The 21,451-nt window shown below is 45.4% G+C and overlaps 1 protein-coding gene across 2 annotated transcripts in view; it reads left to right on the forward strand.

The window, feature by feature from the left end:
• ADAM12 (ADAM metallopeptidase domain 12) overlaps nucleotides 1-21,451 on the forward strand; it is a 675,955-nt gene that overhangs the window by 564,367 nt on the left and 90,137 nt on the right. For both annotated transcript variants that reach the window (XM_059053840.2, XM_067024331.1), the window contains 5 exons: nucleotides 5,932-5,997; nucleotides 7,089-7,160; nucleotides 14,390-14,559; nucleotides 17,435-17,519; nucleotides 21,065-21,213. In XM_059053840.2, coding sequence (XP_058909823.1) covers nucleotides 5,932-5,997; nucleotides 7,089-7,160; nucleotides 14,390-14,559; nucleotides 17,435-17,519; nucleotides 21,065-21,213 — 542 coding nt within the window. The remainder of the gene's footprint in view (nucleotides 1-5,931; nucleotides 5,998-7,088; nucleotides 7,161-14,389; nucleotides 14,560-17,434; nucleotides 17,520-21,064; nucleotides 21,214-21,451) is intronic.

Below are 21,451 nucleotides of genomic sequence, written 5' to 3' on the forward strand. Positions count from 1 at the left end.
TGCCTGACCCCTTTTACATCAGTGTCGCGTGGGCCCCACAGACCGCAGCAGAACGCTTAAAAAGGAGTAAGGGTAGCCACATCTGGCTGGAGGCCCTGAACTCAAAGGACTGCAACCCGATAGGAAGTTATCGACGACGTCCTGATTTTCCATCTCTATCTTTCCTGTTCCTCTGTTGACAAGAAATGAAGAATTCCTAGATATGATGTCACTTACTGATGTGCTTACACTTGATGGTCTGGGGACATGTCTTCAAGCTTCCATTTGACACTCTTTGTCCTTCCTGACTTTAATTCGAGCGTTACACCGCTTACCACTCAACACTTCATAAATATTGTGCCTCTTTTCATTCCTGAGCTTTTTTCCCAATTCAAACAGTCAACGTTATCCTAAGAGATTTCTTCTCCTTCTTAAAATTTTCCTCCTACCTGTGGAAGGGCGTGTGTTCCCCTAACCCGCTTTTAACTGAACTGCTTTAGGACTTTTCATTTTAACTTTACATTCACTCTTTCCATCCTGATTCCACCTCTAGGACCCTAACTTCCTCTGTTTGTGAACATGCTCCCAAGGTTTTCTGCAGCAGGTGCTTGCAACCTCTTTTTTGCTTGTTTTTTCCCCATCACACCCCAGTCAGGCACTGTGGCTGACTTTGACGTTGACACTCAGTAGTGGGGCTGAATCTCAATCCCCGAGAAAAGGACTTGAGAAGTGCCCCCACCTCCCCCATCAGCAGCAGCTTGACAGAATCGTCTTCCTGCTCTCCTCCCCTGAGCCATCTTAGAGTGACAGATTTAAGAGATGGAATCCCAAAGACCGGCCTCTGTGGTCCCAGGGCATGTTTGTTTCACGCTTACTCTTGCCTTTGATTCCAGACCTCAGATAAGATGTGATGAGGCCGTAGCTTTCACAGTCATAAACAAGTAGAACATTTGCATTTTGTTTTCCAGGCGTCCTGATTTGAGTACCTTGTTGATCACACGTTATCCACCTTGTGAGGTTTATAACTTCACAGTTGAAACGGCACTCAAATATGTTTGCCATTTCATTTGGAAGTCAGTCCTGACTCGGTCAGGCCTTGCCAGCCATATTTTAATTCTTTAACTAAGCTTACGGCTCCCTAGAACTAGGATTGGCACAGTAATTTCCAGTCATTTTGACGTGTAGAGAGATGGAGAAAACCTGAATAGCAATGTTGTTTTTTTTAAATTATGCATATGCAAGTGTAAATGAACCTTTACATTGTAAAGGGGAGGCATTGCATATGCACTTCAACTCCGTTCTCGGTTCTCAATACTCCTCTCTAGAAATAGTCGGGATTGTTTTTACGGAAGAGAAAATGGCTCTGACTTAAAGCACATCTATATTGTGAAAACAATACAAAAAACAATTTTCAAATAACTGGGATATGTGAGAATTGAAATTATACACAGACAGTTTGGGGCAGTACCTATGGGAACTATGAAAGGGAAATACTCATGTTCTATGCCCCTTACCTGCCAGATTTAACACTGCCTTTATTTATACTCAAAACTCAATGTAACTGCATCTAACTCATCTAGTTTATGCACTGCAACAACTGCATTTGCTTTTTCCCAGCATTTTTCTGCCCCTACTGAATGTTAACTGTGGCGCAGATTGGCTTGCAGACTGAGATTTTTTCTGCAGATGTGTGTGTTTTTCTTCAAAAAGCAGCAGGAATAAGTCTGCACTCAGGGTGTGCGCTGGCTATAATATAAGCTTGAGCTATGGTTTGTCATTTTTACAAGGCTTTACGTTAGACTTTAGTGAGAACCCAAGTTGCTTCTGGAAGGGTGCCTGCAGTCAGAGGGCTTCCTCGCCGGTTCCCGCCTCTGCAGCTTTTTAAGTCCAGCCTGCACAGCCCCTGCCACTCAGCCCTCCTGTGACTGCTCCCTCCCTCTCCATCAGCTGTTCATTCAAAAACGCAAATGAATTTTAACACAAGCCTGAGCAGACTATAAAGAAGGTGAAGGCCATAAATCTGCTACTGGAGAAAATCACATAGTACATCCCAAAGGCAAATGTAAATTATTTTTGAATTATCCTCTCCGGGGATTATCTGTGCAATTGTTCCACTCCACTGGTATGGATAATTAGGAGTCAAATGTAAAAGTCGGTGCCTTCTCTAGAAAGCCATGTTTGCTTGGGCTACTGAGTTCAAATAAGACATCGGGTCAGGGAGACCCTGTAGTTTCCTCAAAGTCAGCCACTCTGAAATGGACCAGAGCTGTTGCTTTTGGGTTTCTAGACAGGCTGCCATGTTGGTTTAACAGAAGTCACAGTAGTGACGGTGGGAGTAGTGTTAACAGTAACGTGTATTATCTGTAGAGTCTAGTAATAGTTGAATATCTGGAACTGGCCAGGACCATTGGAAAACTTGTTAATTAGAGCAGGCATGTTTAATTTTTCTCTAATGTAACCACCCTCACCTCTGTACCTCCTCTAAGAGGCCATACGTGCCAAGTTCCTTTACTGCCTTGGTTGTTCTTAAATCTTGGTGGATAACGGAGCCAGCACTGCTATTGCTTCCTTGGCCCTGAGCTCTGAGCATCTCTCAGTGTGAACCGAGGTTCCAAAATATCCAGGTGTGGATCCCTATGGACTCTTGCATGGACTGAAACTCTAGAGGAGTGAATAACAGCTCTCACTTCTGCCACTGGCGTTTTAGGCTCAACTTCAATACTTTGCATCTGTCCCCGTTAACGTTCAGTTCATCACATTCAGCCCATTCTTCCAGCATGTGTCTCGTTTGCTTGCTGGTTCTGCAGCCTGTGTTATTAGCCAGACCTCAGAGGCTGTACCCCACGCAGATATGATCTGTGTGCTTGGTCCCCATGCAAATCGTTGGTAAGGGTGGTAGAGATGACCTTTCACAGCAGAGACAAGGCCTCAGTTCATACATGTTCATAACGTGGCCTTAGAGTCAAGGCACGGAGCCTGGCTGGAGCCAACAGTGATCTTTCTTTAGTCAGAGGAAGTTAAACCAAACTTCTGATTCATCAAATTTGCTGATCTTCCCGTCTATGGAAGTGGTCCTGGCTCCACTGTTACTGTTCTGTTGTTGTTGTTTGGTTAAAACACCCAACTTGAATCTGTTTGCCCGTCTCCATCCGAACAGCCTCAAACTGTCACCAGTGCTCACCTGCGCCCTCCACTTCCCCTACGGTCCCCCGATAATCCATTCTCCTCCCAGCAGCCAGAGTGATGTGTAAAGAGCCTCACGTTCAAGGGTCCCCCACTGCTCTCCGATAATTATATTACCGGCCAGCCTCCTCACCGTGGGCCCTGTCCTCTGTCTCCATCTTCAGCCACATCTCATCCACACTTTGCCCTCACTCACCGGACGGTAGCCACCCTGCCCGCTGCTACAACACTCCAAGCTCTCCCCAGCCTCGGGACTTGTGCTGTGTTGTCCCGTCTCCTTGATACACCATCTCAGGGACCTGGCCCCTAGGAAGAGAGAGTTGCAATGAGAATTTATCGTCACCCTCATCTCGACGTGTTTTCTGACTCGGGTGGAGTTAAGTTCCCAGTGCCAGAGTTCTTGTTGTAACGTGTGTAGGGGTCGTTCTCCCCGAGAACTTGGCTGTGATGACTTTGAGAGGCCCAGGAACGGCTTCCCGCTTGAGCAAGTCTTAAAGAACCCCCCGGTCTGCACCTCGGAGTAGAGAATGGTTGGGCCGTCCTGAGAAGCTTATATACTCTTATCTGTTCGGGGAAGGGCTTTTGCTTATCATCACCCCCCAAAATGAAAATTCAATCAAGCAACCAGTTTCAAATGTTGCTCTGTATATCAAGCATTTTAAATATGAGTTTTTTAACCGGATAGCCCGGATAGGTGGAAATCATGTGGAGGTAATTTAAGCCTCTCTGTGTGTGTGCAGCGGAGGGAAGAAGGAACCTTTGGGGCCATGAGCCAGCCACTCCCCCCATGGCTTTCTATTATTACGTGGCTAGGTTTCTCTCAGAGCTAGCGATTCTCTGCGTTCAGGAGAAAATTTGGACTTCTCCGAAGAAAACTGCAGAGACAGGAAAATTGGATTCATGTGTTTGTTTTCATTATCTGGAATTGTGTATTTTCTAAATGATGATCCAAGGCCATTTGGAAATATCCCCTGGTCGTTTATTTCACCCCTTTGCAGTCTGAAAGGTGTAAACATCTGAACAACCAGGGCTCTCCCTATGAGTTTTTCAATGGGAGGCTAGTTTATTTTTTCTTTAATAGAGCTGTATTTTCTTCTGTAAGATGAGCTGAATCTGTTAATGGTAAATCAGGGAATTATGGGGGGAAAAGAGGCTTCTGCTTTCCACACCTGAATAAGGAGAAGGGGCAAGATCGTCCCACTTCGAGAAGGTGTCTCATCTTGCATACACCGGTGGGTACTGCTGGGGCTAATCTTCTTTCCCTTGTGTGTACGTAGTTACACCGTAAAGCATGCCTACAACGTATAGTTACAAAGCTTAACTTTTCTCCCTTGTAACGTTGTAAAAGTATGAGAAATTATACCTTTCATGGTGCTTTATTTTTCCTTCCTCCATAAGGTTTCCAGATTTCTTTAGGGATACCTAAATTCATGAATCAGCACAGCTGGGCCGCAAGGAGGAACGCTGCTCTGATACAAACATTTTTCCTGTAAAAATCTGTTTGGAAGATCCCGGACTGATGGGGATTTGTTTTAGGAAAGATGTTTCCCTCAGGGTTATGTGACTGGAAAGCTGATTCAAAGCATGCCTTGGTCATTTTTGCTTTTGTCTGAAATGCAAGTTTTCAACGTTAAGCAGTGTGTGTAGTTAACTCATACAGCAGCGATATCAAGTTATGAGGACTGAGACCAGTTCAACCCTCATTTCCTCCGACTGCATATTTTATTGCAGAAACTGCAGGCTTTGTTTTTTGTTTTGAATGTTTGCTTCTTGAGACCACCCTCCATGAACTGCTTTTTTTTTCTCCTGAAAGTGCCTTTGGGATTCTCCCAGTAATTCATGGAAGAGTACAAATGTTTTTGGAAGAAACATGATTAAAATGTCCCCCACTTCAGAGGCTGCCTTGATTTGGGAGGGAGTTCATATTGGGCTGTCTGCATCATCTTCCGCCCCTACCCCTTGATATACAATTTCTGTCTTCTTCTCAACTGTTGCACTCCTGCCGATCCTTTTTCTCCAGTGGCATGTTTCAGTCTTTTTTGGTTTGTTTCTTGACACTGTTTCTTCCTATTCTGTTTCTCTTGTTCCTTTCTGGGTTTCCTCCTAGCACCTTCTTCTCGCCTGGCTCTGTTCCCCATTTATCCACCTGGCTGTTCCCTATTCTTCCTTTGCTTCTAACCAGATTTTTAAATGCTCACCTACAGAAATCAGCTGCCTGGAATGGACTACTCAGTGTTTCCCCAGGAGGGCTATGCAGTTCCTGCTCGAAATATATTCGCTTTATATATATCGCCTTTTCCCACATCACAGAACTAAACCACAAAGGCAAAGGGAACACCCTTGAGACCCTAATTCCAGCATCTTCTGTAGTGATCTTGAAATGTGCTACACCCAGCCCGAAATGAAGAGTTCATTGGCTGCTGTTCCAGAGAGAGCTTTGGTTTTGCTTGTTTACATATGCGTTTTGTTTAATAATGATCTCAACTTGTTCTGATCCTATAATCAGTGATTCAGCAGAAAGGTTAGATTACTTTTTAAGGATTTTCCCAGATGGAAATGGAAAGTGGCTGCTCATGTTGAGGAGGTTTTACAGAGGTTTTGGGGGTTGGAGGTGAAGTTCTAGGTGAGACAGGGGTGTGGGAGCCGGTGATGTCGGTGGGGCGGGGGGGTCCCCTAATTCAAGTGCTTGAGTCCAGAGAAACATTGACAGTGTTCGGGAAGCCCCAGAGAGGCAGTCAGGGAAATTAAACCCATGTTTACTTTTGGCAGCAAAAAAGAGAGACCCTCAAGACGACCAAGTATGTAGAGCTCGTTATTGTGGCAGACAACCGAGAGGTAAGAACTGTCTGAAATTTCTTGGTTGGTTTAAAAAGAAAAAAAAAAAAAAAAAAAAGGGAAAAGAAAACGTTTAGCAAGTTATTACTTGCTTTATTTAACCTCATTTTCCACGAGGCCTTAAAAGCATTGTAAACAACCCATTGAAAAAAGTGGTTTCCTGATATTATAAAGTATAAAATATTAAAAATGTATCTGGTATTAACAAAATATTAGCAAGGACTGCAGAGTTGCCATGTAGCTAAGCTCTCCAAACAGGGAGAATGATTTGTGGGGAATGGCAGATGGTTTTAGAATGTATTCTAAAACACTTTTGGGAAAAGTTTCGTTTAAAAATGTCCGATATGTCCTAAACCAAAATGAATGAATGAATGAAGGCTGTAGACACAGCAGAAAAACTCTACCTTCCAAAGTAGGGCTTGATGCTGTATTAGTTTTTTTTTTTCTTTTAGTTAATTTTTAATTAGTTTTTTTTTTTTTAGATTATCTTCCCTGTGTTCTTTTCTTGCCTCTACTACCTATTACGAATTAGGTGACATTTTCTCCCAGACTGGCTCAACGCACATGAATGAAACAGATTTGACAATTTCACAGGCAACTGTTCCCGCTCTGGAAGTTCAGATTAGCCGGGATAAGTGGGAATTTATTAACTTTTTATCCATTCTCTGTATTGTTTGACTTGTTGCCATGTGCTTCTATGACTTTCACTGTTTAATTTTTTAAAAACAAATATAAAGGAGATTTTGGAGGAAGTTAAAATCAAGTTGATGATATGAAGAATGGCTTTGGACTGCCTTCTGGCTGTCTGTTTTCTCTATGCCAAGACATGTCACTGCCTCCATCGTTTATGAGGCTGGAAAATTCACAAAAGTTACTGTCTTCTGAGCACTTGGCTTGGGTGAATTTCAGGGAGTTTCAGAAAGTCCCTGGATGGGGAAATTACTGGGCCGGATGGGAGCTCACTTCACCATAAACCAGGGAGGGCCCTGGGGGATTTGCAGAGCCTGAGACGTCACATTTCCAGGAGCTGGGAAGATGAGATTTGATCGATAGTCTTGCCATTGTGAATGCTGACATTTAAAATTATTAAGTTTCAGAGGCAAGGGAAAGACCTGGAAAAAGTCAAACAACGATTAATAGAGATCGCTAATCACGTTGACAAGGTAAGTTCCTTGGGGGTAATTAGATCACTCACAGCATATGTAAATGTTTGGGAATGAGGTGCAGGGAATGAAACACATCCCATCTGACTTAGGGAGGTTGGGTTCTGCATCCGGTCCTGGGCTGGTACCCAACTTCCCCTTCTTCTGAGAATTCTTGGGGCCTGGAGCAGCTGCAGGAGATGCCACCCCACGCTGTCCGGACCTCAGTGGCCTTGGCATCCACCTCCCACCAGGCTCTCTTCTGACCAGGAAGGCGTTTTGACCTCCACAGTTAGATCCAGAACCCCAATAGGGTGCACCTGACCGTCTTGAGAGCTCCAAGCAGGCCTCTTCCCAGGTCTCCCTGGGCAGGTCCCACAGGCCCCCTGAGGGTGAGCTGTCATTGATAAGGGACCCACGGGCTCCACGGTCCCAGGACACGGAAATCGGCTTTCGGCTCAATCGGCTGTCAGAAAATTCCTCACCGAGAACTCGGGAGGGAGCTCACCTTTGCAAAGGTGATTTCAGAGCTGGAAGAGATCCTGAAAGTCTGCTCTGACCCAGGTGTCTTTGCTCGCCAATGCTCCTTACGCGACCTGTTCGCAAGGACGTGGTACCATCTACGCCACCCGCCTTCAGCGACAGACCCTGCAGGGAGAGTGTCGGGCTGTTTGGTGCTGAGGGCTCTCAGCCCAGAGCAGCATGTTGGCGTTGCCTGGAAGCTTTCAAAGGCCTTGCTGCTCGGGTGTCTGGGTGGGGCCTGGAAATCAGGCTTTGTCGGCTCTGCCAGGTGGTTCTCACGTGCTGTGTGGCTGGCAGCCCCTGTCTGAACGTAACCATAATTCTTAGCCATAGCCTGTCTCCTGCCTCTGAGGACAGCGGGAGAGGAAATGGGCCCCGGCTCATTGCTGAATCTCTCATGGCCGGGATTCTCTGAAATGCTCACATTTTACGCACAGCAGTTTGTGCATGCTTCACGGTAGCTCTGTTTCCAAACAATCCTATTATATAATATTTAAAGTGAGTTTTCAAAGTTTTCGGGAAAATGAAAACAAAAGCCTTCCAGAGATTCAACTCCACTCTACGAGGACTTACGGGCAGTACAACGTGCATCAGGAATTCGGAATGTATCAGATGTGGTCCATCTGTTCAGGGAGGTCACAGCTTCGTAGGGAAGCAGACCCATAAGCCACTTAGCATGGACCAGCGTGATGGGAACCAGGTCGATGCTGTCAATCAGGTGCTATGGCGATGCAGAAGAGAATCGCCTACTTCTTCCTGGGGGTCAGGGAGGCTTTGCAGGGAGGCGATTTTGCAAGGCCAGTAAAGTTTCACCAGGAGCACAGGCGGGGAGGGCCTGGCTTGCTCCCCACGAGTCTGGACGTGGCGAGTAACTCCATCTAACTAAGCGGTGTGTGTGTGTGTGTGTGTGTGTGTGTGTGTGTGTGTGTGTGTGTGTGTAGCATAATTGTGTGTGTGTATGTGTAGCATAATTGTGTGTGTGCCTGTGTGTAGCATAATTGTGTGTGTGTGTGTGCGTGTAACATAATTTTTTTGGTGTGTGTGTAGCATAATTGTGTGTGTGTGCGTGTGTGTAGCATAATTGTGTGTGTGTAGCATAATTGTGTGTGTGTGTGTGGCATAATTGTGTGTGTGTGCGTGTAGCATAATTTTTTTGGTGTGTGTGTAGCATAATTGTGTGTGCGTGTAGCATAATTTTTTTGGTGTGTGTGTGTGTAGCATAATTGTGTGTGTGTGCGTGTGTGTAGCATAATTGTGTGTGTAGCATAATTGTGTGTGCGTGTGTGTGTGGCATAATTGTGTGTGTGTGCGTGTAGCATAATTTTTTTGGTGTGTGTGTGTGTAGCATAATTGTGTGTGCGTGTGTGTGTGTGCGTATAGCATAATTTTGTGTGTGTGTGTGTGTGTGTGTGTGTGTGTGTGTAGCATAATTGTGTGTGCGTGTGCACAGCTAGGGCAGGAACAAATGAAGCTGCAGGGGATTCCGTGGCAGGGCCCTGAATGCCCTGCGGAGCCATCTAGACCCCATCGGGATTTTATTCTGCCGTCAGTGGAGAGCAAGGTGAATGTTTTTAAGCAGGGGAGACACACAGGATCACACACGGCTGTGCCTGCAGTTAGTGTGGAGGATGGAGTTACCAAAGACAAAGACAGCTGGTAGGCGTCTATTGTACAGAAATTATGGAGATCTGACCCGGGGCTGGGGAAGTGGGGATGTGAGAAAGACAAGGATTTAGAGACATTTGAAGGGATGGTTCCTAATAAATGTATTGAGCAGTTGCTACGTGCCAGGCTCTAAGTGCTTTGCAGACACTCCCAGCTGGATACCAGTATCCCCATTTTTATAGCGGAGGTTTGCAGAGGCTAGTTAAGTCATCAGCACATGTTCAAACAGCATTGAAAGGCAGCCCCAGAAATAAGCCCTGGTCTCCTCTGCAGGAGTTTTTGACCTTGACTCTACTGCTTACTGTGGATCCCAGCCCCCTGTGACTGGGCAGAAGCAGAGACTGAGATGAACAGGGGCCCCGGTGAGCCCAAGTTTGGGACAACAGGCAAAAGAGGCTTGGCACCCAAAGGAGCAAGAGCGGGAGTCTCCTGGGGTACCCTGAGCAGTCGGAGGTCAGGGCCTGGTGCTCAGAGAGAGGCTATGGCTGGATGGAACTTTCTGAAAGCGGGAGAAAACACAGATGGCTGTTGGCACCCTGAGATGGTACCGTCCTCGTCCACCAGAACTTTTAGGCACAGGTCAGACTCCCAGGCAGCCCATGCTTGCTGATATATTTTGAATAGCTACTTTTTGAAAATTAAACTTTATCCTAAAGTCAAGTGGATGCAGGAGAATTTTTGTAAATGGCAAGTCCTTCTGGCAGAGGGAGGGTGAGGGATGGATCCCAGAGGTTATGCCAGAGACCGTAGGAGTCAGACATGGTTCTCAGTCTGGGCTGGGCGTTAGAATGCCCTGGAAAGGGGTGTGTGTGTGTGTGTGTGTGTGTGTGTGTGTGTGTGTGTGTGTGTCTATATGTTTGTTTTCAAAATGCTGATTCCAAGTCTCAGTCCAGGGACTCTGGTGCGATTGGCCTGGGTGAGGCCTTGGGCGAGTACATTCCAGGCACCTCCAGTGAGATGGGACGACATCCAGATGAACACAAAGAATTCAAGTACTTCTTAGGCCTTGGAAGTAAACGGAAACCATGAACAATATTAAACTCAGGCTGGTAATTGCTGGAATCCTATTTTAAGGTGATGTGCTTGGTCTCCCATGTTTGCGTTTCTTTATATATTTTTCTGTATTATATCTTGCTTCAGTTTGCAAAACCAGAAATGAGCAACTGGGGATTTGTTAAGAATCCGCCCTGGTAATTAAAGAACAATATATCTGAGGAAAGTCCGGACGAGACTCAGTGGAGTTCACCAGCCTGCCTGTTCTTGTGTTTCTGGCAAGGAGAAAGCTGCATTGCTGAGCTCACACGTGTGTCTGTCCCCAGCAGACCCTGAAGACCCACTGGGGATACCCAGTCTCCTCGGGATGTTCTGTTCACCCAAGTCTACTAACTGATGGGCCCTGGGCTCTAGCAAGTATGCCAAAGTTTAGTTTTGCAACTGCAAGTGGGAGCATCTTGGCTTAAAAAACAATGACTGTTCCAGTGGCAACTTCCTCATTTGCGGAAATCTTGGCTCTTCTTAGCTCTTCTTAACTAATAACTGCTTGGCCGGCTGCGCTGGCTTGAAGGGAAAAGGGAAAAGCACATCCCGGACTGAGAGTCCGAGAAGTGATTTAGGGACAGAGGTGACAATTCAGAAATGTTCAGGCAGTTCCCCTGTGTGTGTGCAGCACGGAGAGTGTGTCCGATGCTGTCCTGGCAGACAAACCCTTTACGTGGGAAGTAAGACATTCCCCCCAGGCCCCAGTTATACCGCAGGGAGGGGAGTAGCAGGGTGTGTGGCTGCCCGATTAAGTGATAGCCTCTTTGGCTTCACCCCTCCAATCTGTCCTGCTTCTTACTCATGACGAAGTTAGCAACAGTGGCGCATCCGTTCAGGCTGCACCTCTGAGACCTCCTTCTGAAGGACTCATCTTCCGTGCATTTAACTTCAGGTATTTTCCCTCTTGTGTGAGTCCTTATTCCCGCCCCCCTTCTCAAACCAGTTGCCTGAGGGGTGCACATTCCCGTGTTGGACCCCAGCAGACCTCCCTGTAATCCGACCCATGTTTTCTCAGACCAGCTTCTTCTAGAAAGCCTTCTTTGAGCCCTCAAACCCAGCATCCCCTGAACTTCCTGTTTGCACCCTTCTTGGCAGTTCACTCGATTGGCATTTACTGGAATAATGGCCAAGTATCCCCTGCCTCGAGCCTCTTGCTGACCTCTGAGCGTTTGGGAGCCAAGGGCAAGGGTGTCCTAATCCTCGCTCTCTGTACCAGTGCCAAGCCTGGCATACAGCCAGATACTTGCCGTGGCTATGGTAATGGGTGAATCAGTTCAGCTGCTCTTGGACGGTGTCCACGTGCATCCTGGGATTCATAGGCCGGGCAGGCGGCTGCCAAGCTCCAGCTGTACTTCTCTCTGGGTCTGGGGTCGCAATGGATCATCTTGGAAGGGAGTCTCAGTACTCGCCCTTAACCTGGCTGGGTTACTTAGTGGTTTAGAACCTGGGCACCAGCCTGCCTATGCTTAAACCGGGCTAGGCCAGTCATGTCTCGAGGGATCTGCCTGGTCCCTCCTCGTCTCAACGCCCTTGACCGTAACACGGACATAATAATAGTTCTTAACTCGCAGAGTGTTGTGAGGACTGAGAGAGCTACGGCCTGGAAAGCACGTGGCACTGTGTCTAGGGCGTTGGCGATGCTCATTAGGTGTTAGCTGTGGTCATCGTTATGAGGAAGAAGCAAAAGGAAGCCATCGGCAGAGCCCTGGGAAGAGCATCCCAGCAGGCAGCAGTGGAACCGCTGGGATGACATGATGTGAGTTTAGCATATGCGACAGCTAATCAATAGCGCCAGTTTTGAGAGGAGGGGCTGTATTTTGTGCTTCTAGATATGAAATCCGTTCTGTGACCTGAGAGGCTAATCAATGGAAACTAAAACCCGTTATTATTATGAAAAGACCCTTGATTAAGTAAGCCCCCAAGCCAGCTCGGAGAAATGGTGACAGTTAGACGTTGACAGACTTCAGTGACCACTTCCCTACAGGACACTCTCCGGAGGCCAACATCGTGTCCCCAGCACAGGTGACGGCCCTGCGGCCCACGCGGGGCACCTGACCCTGAGGGTGTCACTTGGAAGGCTGGTGGGGACGCCGGCACTGGGCCGCCTGCGTTTCTGCCTGCTGATGACTGTTGTCTGTAACGCAGCCGAAAGTGCAGGCTCTCCAGTGAAGCACAGCCGCCAGGCATGTGCGTTCAGAGTCCAGATGGGACCAGGACCTTGATTTTTGCCTGGAGAGCCTGGGCTGGGAGCTCGCAAGTGGATACCACAGGCCAGGCAATTGTTGATTAAAAACAAGCTGGAAGGCAGCATTTAGGTCGTATAATTGTCTCATTAACTTATTAATGTAACGCCCATAATTGTTATCTGCTTGAAACCAACTTGGACCGCTGTGATCAGCTTAGACTCTGTGACGTAGTTTATGCTTTAGTCACATCCTTCTGCTAACCTAATGCTTACCAGATGACTAGGGAGAGATCAGCAAGGGAAGAGATGAACTTGCCTTTTGTGGGTCAGGACCCGGGGTCAGTGCTGAACCGCATGGAGTTTATTGTCCTTGAGCTCAGCACGTTGGAATGGGGCTTAACTCTCAGATGCGGAGCTTCTGTGACTTTTTGTTATTTGTTGGCTCAGAGGCTTCTAGCAACTAAGAATAGGACCTGCTCCCATCTGGAGCTTGACTTCAGCTGCCACATCTTTCTCCTTGGCTGCCTGGAGTATCAGAGTATGAGCATGTTCTCATTGCGCACTGCCTTGCACATTGCAGGCTTTGAAAGATTGTACAGCCAGCCAGATTCCCACTTCCTTACCCCCCCAGACCCTGAGCAAAGAGCCGTCTCCGTGTCCGTGTGATACCGTGGGGGTAGCAAGGTAGTCGGGGGCAGTGGGGAGTTCTTACCTCTACCCTGAGCCCTCGTCCTGCCCTAGTCAGCTCGTCTGGGACAGAACTATCCCATCGACATTGGAAAAGTTGCTCTACCTGCTTCCAACCCAAGATGATCTGTTTGTGGGGAAAGGGCTGTAGGTTGAGGTCAGGACGCAGAAAGATGGGGAGGGGGGCAGAAAAGCAAGAAGACTCGAAGTGAGTGGTATGCCTGAAAAAAGAGGAATTTCCTTTACCGGATCTTTCCCATGACGCTCTTGGTGTGCTGGCTGTGGGAAGGCTGGTCCTCAAATTTCCTGGAGAAGGGTTCTGTGCACGCCTTTATCACCCTGAAAGATACTGATCTGTTCATTCAGTTGAAACCTTCTGGGTCAGTTATAGGTGACAGAATGTGATAGGGTCAGCAAAATCTGATTTCTTGCTGAAAAATTAATACAGATTCATTTTCAGTAACTCACAGGTAGAACATTTCTCTTAAAATGAACAAATCGCTGCGCTTGGCAGAGTGTCTGAAAGATCCTAATTCACTTGCTGTTTTCCTTGCGGTAGATATGAACTGGCAGTCTTTAGCTGTAATGTAACGACTTTAGCAGTAATAACACATCTATATGCCCATTTCAAATCACCAGTGAATCGGTTGAAATGTGTGCTTCACGCATTTAGGTCGTGTAATTGTCTCATTAACTTATTAATGTAACGCCCATAATTGTTACCTGCTTGAAACCAACTTGGACCGCTGTGATCAGCTTAGACTCTGTGACGTAGTTTATGCTTTAGTCACATCCTTCTGCTAACCTAATGCTCACCAGATGACTAGGGAGAGATCAGCAAGGGAAGAGATGAACTTGCCTTCTGTGGGTCAGGACCCGGGGTCAGTGCTGAACCCGGGTCAGTGCAGACACAGAGAGGCTGGTAACCCTAACATCTAACTGGTCAACCACATTTGAGAACCCACTTAGCACATCACCTTGCATCAGACACTGAAAATATTCCCCCAGTTCTAACGCCACGGGAACGAGGGAGCACACAGAGATTTTTCACGTCACGGCAATGAAGTTCAGAACTTGCCCTTCTCTTCTACTCGGCGTGCTGAGTTCTCATTGACGTGATCTCCCAGGGATGCCTGTCTTCTGTCTCCCTCAGTTTTACAGACCGCTGAACATTCGAATTGTGTTGGTGGGCGTAGAGGTGTGGAATGACATCGACAAATGCTCCATAAGCCAGGACCCCTTCACGAGCCTCCACGAGTTTCTGGACTGGAGAAAGATGAAGCTTCTACCTCGCAAATCCCATGACAACGCGCAGCTTATCAGGTAAGGCATCTGTTGTCTCTCCCTTGCTTAAAATAAAAGAGTGATCTCAGCACACCTGCGCTCCCTCTTAGCCTCACCTGACAGTCCGTGAAGCTGCACATCGTTCAGCAGAACACACTGACTGGACCAGGGGCAAGGGGGGCTTCTCAGCCCACACTGCGGGCTGGGCAGGGGGGGGAGGGGAGAGGCCATCTCGATTGAAATTGGGGGCTGTTGGAAAAGTCTTTCTTTGCATACCGTGGGAAAACTATCCCTCCGGCTGGTGTCTTATTTCCTTCGTCTAACACCTGGACATTTCCTCTATGCAACTCTTTCTAGGCCTAGTCTTTTTTTTTTTTCCCTCTTTTTTGGCGGCACCGTACAGCCTGCGGGATCTTAGTTCAATCCCAGACCAGGCATTGAACCCCCGCCGCCTGCGGTGGAAGCGTGGAGTCTTAATCACTGGACCGCCAGGGAAGTCCCAAGTCTTTTTTTTTTTTTTTTAATACTATTAATCCCTGAAGGGTTTTATTATGACTTCTCAAATTTAATTTACAGATTATATGTGTCATAAAGACAATCGAAATAACATTTTGCTATTCACAAATAACTTTCTTTTTTTCATGTTTTTCTCTCGTGTTTTTATTTATTTGTTTATTGACCTTTTCATTTCTTTTTTTGTCAATTTTTATTTTATATTGGAGTGTAGTTGATTAACAGTGTTGTGTTAGTGTCAGGTGTACAGCAAAGCGATGCAGTTATACATATACGTGTATCTATTCTTTTTTGAATTCTTTTCCCATTTCAGTTATTACAGAATATTGAGCAGAGTTCCGTGTGCTCTACAGTAGGTCCTTGCTGGTTATCCATTCTAAATACAGTGGTGTGTACATGTCAATCCCTAACTCCCAATTTATCCCTCCCTCTAAGCTTAGTCTTGATATAAAGTTGTCCTGAGTAGTATGTTTTTTAAAAGCTCATTTTCTGTCATTATTAGTGAAAAATATTTATGCAAAGATCTGAAGGCAGTACATTGGGGTGATCATTGTCAGCTGCCGGGAGAAAGAAAATCTTGATTCCTCCTGTTTTGCCGTTGCTCTTGGTTTTCTAGATCAGAGAATACCAGCAGCGTCGAAGATTAACCTTGTGTTCTGTTGTTCAGTCAGTGTGTATTGAGCGTGAACGAGGAACAAAACGTGTTTTGGGGGCTTTGAACATAATGGTGACCAACACTGTAAACCTCCCCACTTTTGGGAGTCTCCAGTTTACTGGGAGAAGACAATAATAAACACAGACATTTCAGAGAGTGATAAGCGTCGTGAAGATAATAAAATGAGGGAAAGCACACCTATGATATAGTATAATACATTGGTAACATGTTACAGACACCTTTATATTTAAACAAAAAATATTATAATCTAAGTTGATATGGAGGTTTTTCCTAAACTGAACAGCTTTTTATTAAAATTCTTAAACAGTTTAGGCCATTATTATGTTCTCATGTAGCTCATATCACTGAATTGAAAGCTTTAGGGTCAGAGACCCTTTTCTTTGACAAATTGGATCTAGTTTACTGAACATTTATGGGAAGCTGAAAAGCAGCCCTACCCTAACCTCACTTTCGAAAAGGCCTACATCTCAACTGAGGCTGTTGGCATCCCCTGATCATTTACTTTGGCCATTTCATAGGGTTGTTTTTTTTTTCCCACCCTGGATATTTGTGGTTGCCTCATATTTTATGCATTGATTAATCCTGAACTACTAAAAATAGAGTCAGAGTGTTTTGTTTTGATTTTTTTCCCCCAAATGGAGTCTGTCCAGCTTGAACATCTGGAAGTAAATTAGCCTCTTATATAACCATATATATATATATATATGTATATGTATAATTGTATCTGTTAAAACAGTCTATACAGATGTAAGTATAAAAGCTGCAATCACTACTACTGTCCATATGCATGTAATAGGATGGCTGGTTGGCTTGCTGGATAGATGGACGTTTGGATACATATATACATACATAGGTGAGGTTATATTTTGTATATACTTATCCCATTTCATCCAACTTAGCACTGATAAATATATAACTTTTCAAATAATATGTATAATATCTATATATGTACATGGCCAAGATAACATGGGTAAGTCATTTTTTCCCTTAAAGGAGATTCAGCAAATACAGTTTTTAATTTTTAATGCATGAGGTTGGAATTAATAGCATTGCATTAAAGAGGGCTTGATGTCATTACTCATTGATTAAGATTCCATACAGGGGAAAAGCCACACCTATGCCATGAGCTCCCCTTCCGGAAGCTTCCTCCTGGGATGCCAAGGCTTTGTGGGGGCTAACTTCTATACTAACTCCAGAGGGTCAGTCATTTTCCTGCCAGTTTCACTTTTGCAAGCTTATATCAGCAGGATATTTTGGAAGAGTTTGAGTTTCTGGCCTAATTGTAATGTTACCGAGGAAAGCAAAATTCAGCTGCAACAGAAAATCTAGTAGAGCATCTAATGCCTTTCATTTGGTAGCAGTGATTCTCTGTGACTCTTTTCAGCCCTAACATCAGCAGAGATTGCGTAAAAGGAACAGCTCCCCGCCCAGTTCATTAGAAAATAGCAGGATACAACTTACGAATATATAAGTCGTGACTAGTTGTTGCCCGAGTCATGAAAACAAAAATCTGAAAGGATTAGGAGATGTTGGTGAACTGGAAGATAAATTTTAGAAGAACCAAAGATGAAAATCACCTGTACACATACTCTCATGCAGCTATTTTCGTCTTCGCCTATATGCTTGTGCAGGTTTCCTGTTGGAATGTAGGAATGTCCAACAGAATTTCAAACATTAGAACATGTCCTCTTACTGATCTAAGAAAGTCCTTTCTTTTCTTTCTAGTGGGGTTTATTTCCAAGGGACCACCATCGGCATGGCACCCATCATGAGCATGTGCACCGCGGAACAGTCCGGGGGCATCGTCATGGTAAGCCCGGAGCACCAAGAATCCGCCAGCGGCGTCCAGACCTCATGCTCTTGACGATTTCCCAGGATATCTCTACTTTCATCAGACTTAGTAAAATTAAGTCCTTTTCTTTCATGCTTCTTAGATATGATTCTACCCTTCTTCTAGCTCTGCTTATCATCTTCCATACCCGACAGTACACTCGAGGGACTGTTTGTAAGACACATCAAGCTTCACCCAGGAAGGCTGAGTGTGTAAAAGCAGCTCAGTGAAAAGCCAGTGTACACCTTTTGCGGAGAAAAAGTCTCAGGTGGGATTTTGATCCACCCGTCTCCATCCAGGAATCCGTCCCAGCATCGGGACGAGCCAGGCCACTGGGCTTCCCCTCATCACCCAGCTCCTGGGATGGGCTGCGGTCTCACCAAATATTGCCGTTAGAATGGCTTTCTGAGGGTTCTCCCTCCAGGCACGGTAGCCAAAAGTCTGAGGTTTTTAACTATTTACCGCTGCAAACGCTTGACATACCTCCTAGCCCGTGTCCAATTTGTCTTTACACTAACCTTACTCTTGGACGGCAGAGACCTAGGTTTATTGCTTTACAAGGATCGTTTTGTCACATTATATATGCCTGGAAAAGGAAATAGAATGGGGGGACTATTGGGGGCTTGTTTCTTATGAACATAAGAGGGAGGTGACTTTGACAGGTAACTAAAGGAAAGGTTTTCACCCCATGCTGTCACTGTCCCTGATGGCACAACATAGCGTCCCCTTTGCCCCAGCCCTCAGAGAGGGAGTGTCCTCGGAGACCATTCCACCATCTCTGTTAAACAAACAGAAGCTTGCCCTTCCGAGAAACCATGAATTCCTCCACACTTTTCAAACAGAACATTTGTGACTATTCCATTGTATTCAAGGGCTGAAGGAGCGACGTTCTGCTGACTCTTATTTGCTCTCCACGTACTGCCCAACCTAATCTTCTCAGTGAATATCCACAAGGAATAGTTTCCTCCTCTCTGGGTGGTGCTGGTAATTAACACAAACATTCACTAAATGTGTAGGCTGAGGAGGCTGTTTGGAGGGATGGCACCCACCCAGTGGACATCTGGCTTCCACGGGCCGCCCTCTGGTTTCCTTTGAACCTGGAAGCCTTCCAGTGATCTCCACCATGGAAGTCACTGGAAAGTTTGGGTTTTGTTGGTGCCAGGTTCATTTCAAGTCAGATCCCAACGGTCTTTTTACAGAGCAGCCTGTAAAGTTTTAAGAGGGAATCATTTTCTGTTTCATGGTTCCATGGTCCATCGCTACTGACTTTGCCACTTAAAATTGGCGTAAATATTTTTTAGAGCTGAAACTGAATTCCTTATAAGTATGGCAGGTTCTGCAGCCGTGGAGTGTTCAGAGGTTCTTATAACCGATCTGATGGTGTTAAGCAACTTTTTAAAGTTCACGTCCTTTATTCTGTTTCCGTGCAAGCATTTGGTCAAGATTCCTTCTTTAAAAGGAGACAGGGAAGCCTATTTAAAGAAAAAAAAAAAAAGATAAAAATGAATGTGGGGAAATAGAAGCAGATGTATGTACTGCAGTAGGAATCAAGTCAAGACCAAAGTTAATCAATAAGAAATATGTTTGATGGGCCGGCCAGCGGTAAAGACCATCCTTAGGCTCACTCTTTGTTTACTCCACAAACAAAGAAGAGAAGCATCACGTAGGCTGAAAGCCCACAGCTCCTTTAGTTTCTATAAAATTCATGAGATCAACAAAATCAACATCTTGACCAGATCTAAAACGTCTAGACTTTCTCCTATTGTGTCTCTAAAGTTGAGTTCATGGGTGTTACATACGACCGTGCCTCTTTCAAGGACTCACAGATCTAAGAGGAAGGAAATCATGTCGCAAGGAAGCAGGAATTCTAATCACACTGAGAATTTGAGTTCTGTACTGTTTCTCTATTTTTCCAAGATAGAACAGATCATTAATTTTAGTCACTTCAAGCCGTGTCTTTGTATCTAACTGGACTAAAATAGTCTTGGTTTGGAGATAATGCCAGAAATAAAGAAATAGGTTTTTGTCTTATTAGAAATATGAACTGTATATCGGGGTCTCTTAAGAGACATTCTGTGTATAATCACCTATGTGTGAAAAAATGTGAAACAATTAGGCAATTCAAGACAAAACCAAGATTGTTCAGTGATACAAAAGAATCTGATGAAGAGTCGTTTTTAAAGGATGAATTCCTTGAATTTTTGTGCCAAAGCATGCTAAATTCAGCCCTCAGCATTCTTAGATTGAAGAAAAGCGATTTCCTGAAATATGTTTGTGAAGCTTCCTACAACAGGAAACTAAAATCTAAACAAAGTAATTTATTAGGAATTTCATCTATTCCAAGAATAACTTGGTTCCTTGACATGCCACTCTTTTCTTAGACTGAGGGCCAGTGAGAAAGGCAGCTACAGCTGTAACTGCCAACAAGCCTATAAAATCTTATATGAACACACCTATATCAAGAGGCCCCACAAAGATTGTCGGTATCAGGAATAATGCGTTCTCTAAAGCACAGTGTCACTGTTTCCTGGAAACCTCTTGGGTAAGCCTCCTATCTCCTTCCTGGGTAGCACAAAGCAGGATTCAGTGTTACCTTCATTACTCTGTGGTGTGCAGGCCCTTGCAGAAACACCAATCGTGGGCACCATTTCTGCAAATCAACTAATTTTAGTTTGTTAAAGTTGAGTAATGATATTTTAAAAATTAATTTCTAATATCTCTTTAGCCAAGCCATGCATGCACTCCACTAAGTTAGGGGTGGCCAAGCAGTGCTTGCTGGGTGGAGAACCTGCCTTCCAAAATCAAGCAAAAGGTTGAGTGAACTCCCAAGAGCAAAAGTCAGAGAGTCAGGATGCCTCCATCCATTTCCAGAGTCTACCTGACAAAACAAAGGGCCAGCAAGAGTAAGGCATAACTGGATTACAATCTTAATGCAATGAGTCTTCAAACAGATTACTCAATGTCGTTAGCTTTCATGATGAAGTCTTATGAATTTTCCAAGTATCCTTCTCTACCAAGCAGACAGCAAGAGGCATACTCAGTAACAATTGCTCAGCTCTTATTTAGGCTGTTCCAAGTATGCTTCCCCTAACGACTTTATACCAGCATTGTCTCTATCAAGGATAAAACGGTACTTTCATTACCCATGAAGGAACGAGCTGCTGCTTCCTATGATACAGGACAGCTTTTTGCTTCATTCAATAGAATGGTGTCTTGTGAGGGATTGTAGGAAGCGAGAGGGAAATGATTGCCTTGATTACTTCATGTAAAGACACAAGGAATCCTATATGTATTCATGAGGAGTGCATTCCTCAGCAGATTAGTTGAATAAAATAGATCAAATCTTTTTTTTAAAGTTTGAACTATATAATGGGGCTCTATCTTGGTTCCTTGTAGGAGTTTGGACTCCATTGAATGTTTATAAAAGATAAATATCTGGGGGGCAGGGCTGAGGGGAGGGGGGTGGCTGGGAAAGAGGCCAGAAAGACGTGAACTATACGTTGTGCTCTTGTATTTTCTTTGAGGACCATTCAGACAGTCCCCTTGGCGCGGCTGTGACCCTGGCCCATGAGCTGGGACACAATTTCGGGATGAACCATGACACCCTGGAGAGGGGCTGTAGCTGCAGAATGGCTGCCGACAAAGGAGGCTGCATCATGAACCCCTCAACCGGGCAAGTACTGATGCTTCCAGCTGCTCTGAGAGTCGGGAAGCAGCTTGAAATATGTATTGGGAAACAGCTGGGCAAAGAGCTCCCTGGTTTTCTGGCCAGAGCACCCGTGGAAGCTTCCCGAAAGAAATTCCGTGGACGTGCTTCCCTGAGAGAAGCACCCAGGTTGCGGAGCACAGGGCGTGAGGCCCGAGCGCCTCCCTGAGAAGTGGTGGGCACGGACCCTGCCTCTGCTCAGAGA

Source organism: Kogia breviceps, chromosome 2 (assembly GCF_026419965.1).
Source record: "Kogia breviceps isolate mKogBre1 chromosome 2, mKogBre1 haplotype 1, whole genome shotgun sequence".
NCBI lineage: Eukaryota > Metazoa > Chordata > Mammalia > Artiodactyla > Physeteridae > Kogia > Kogia breviceps.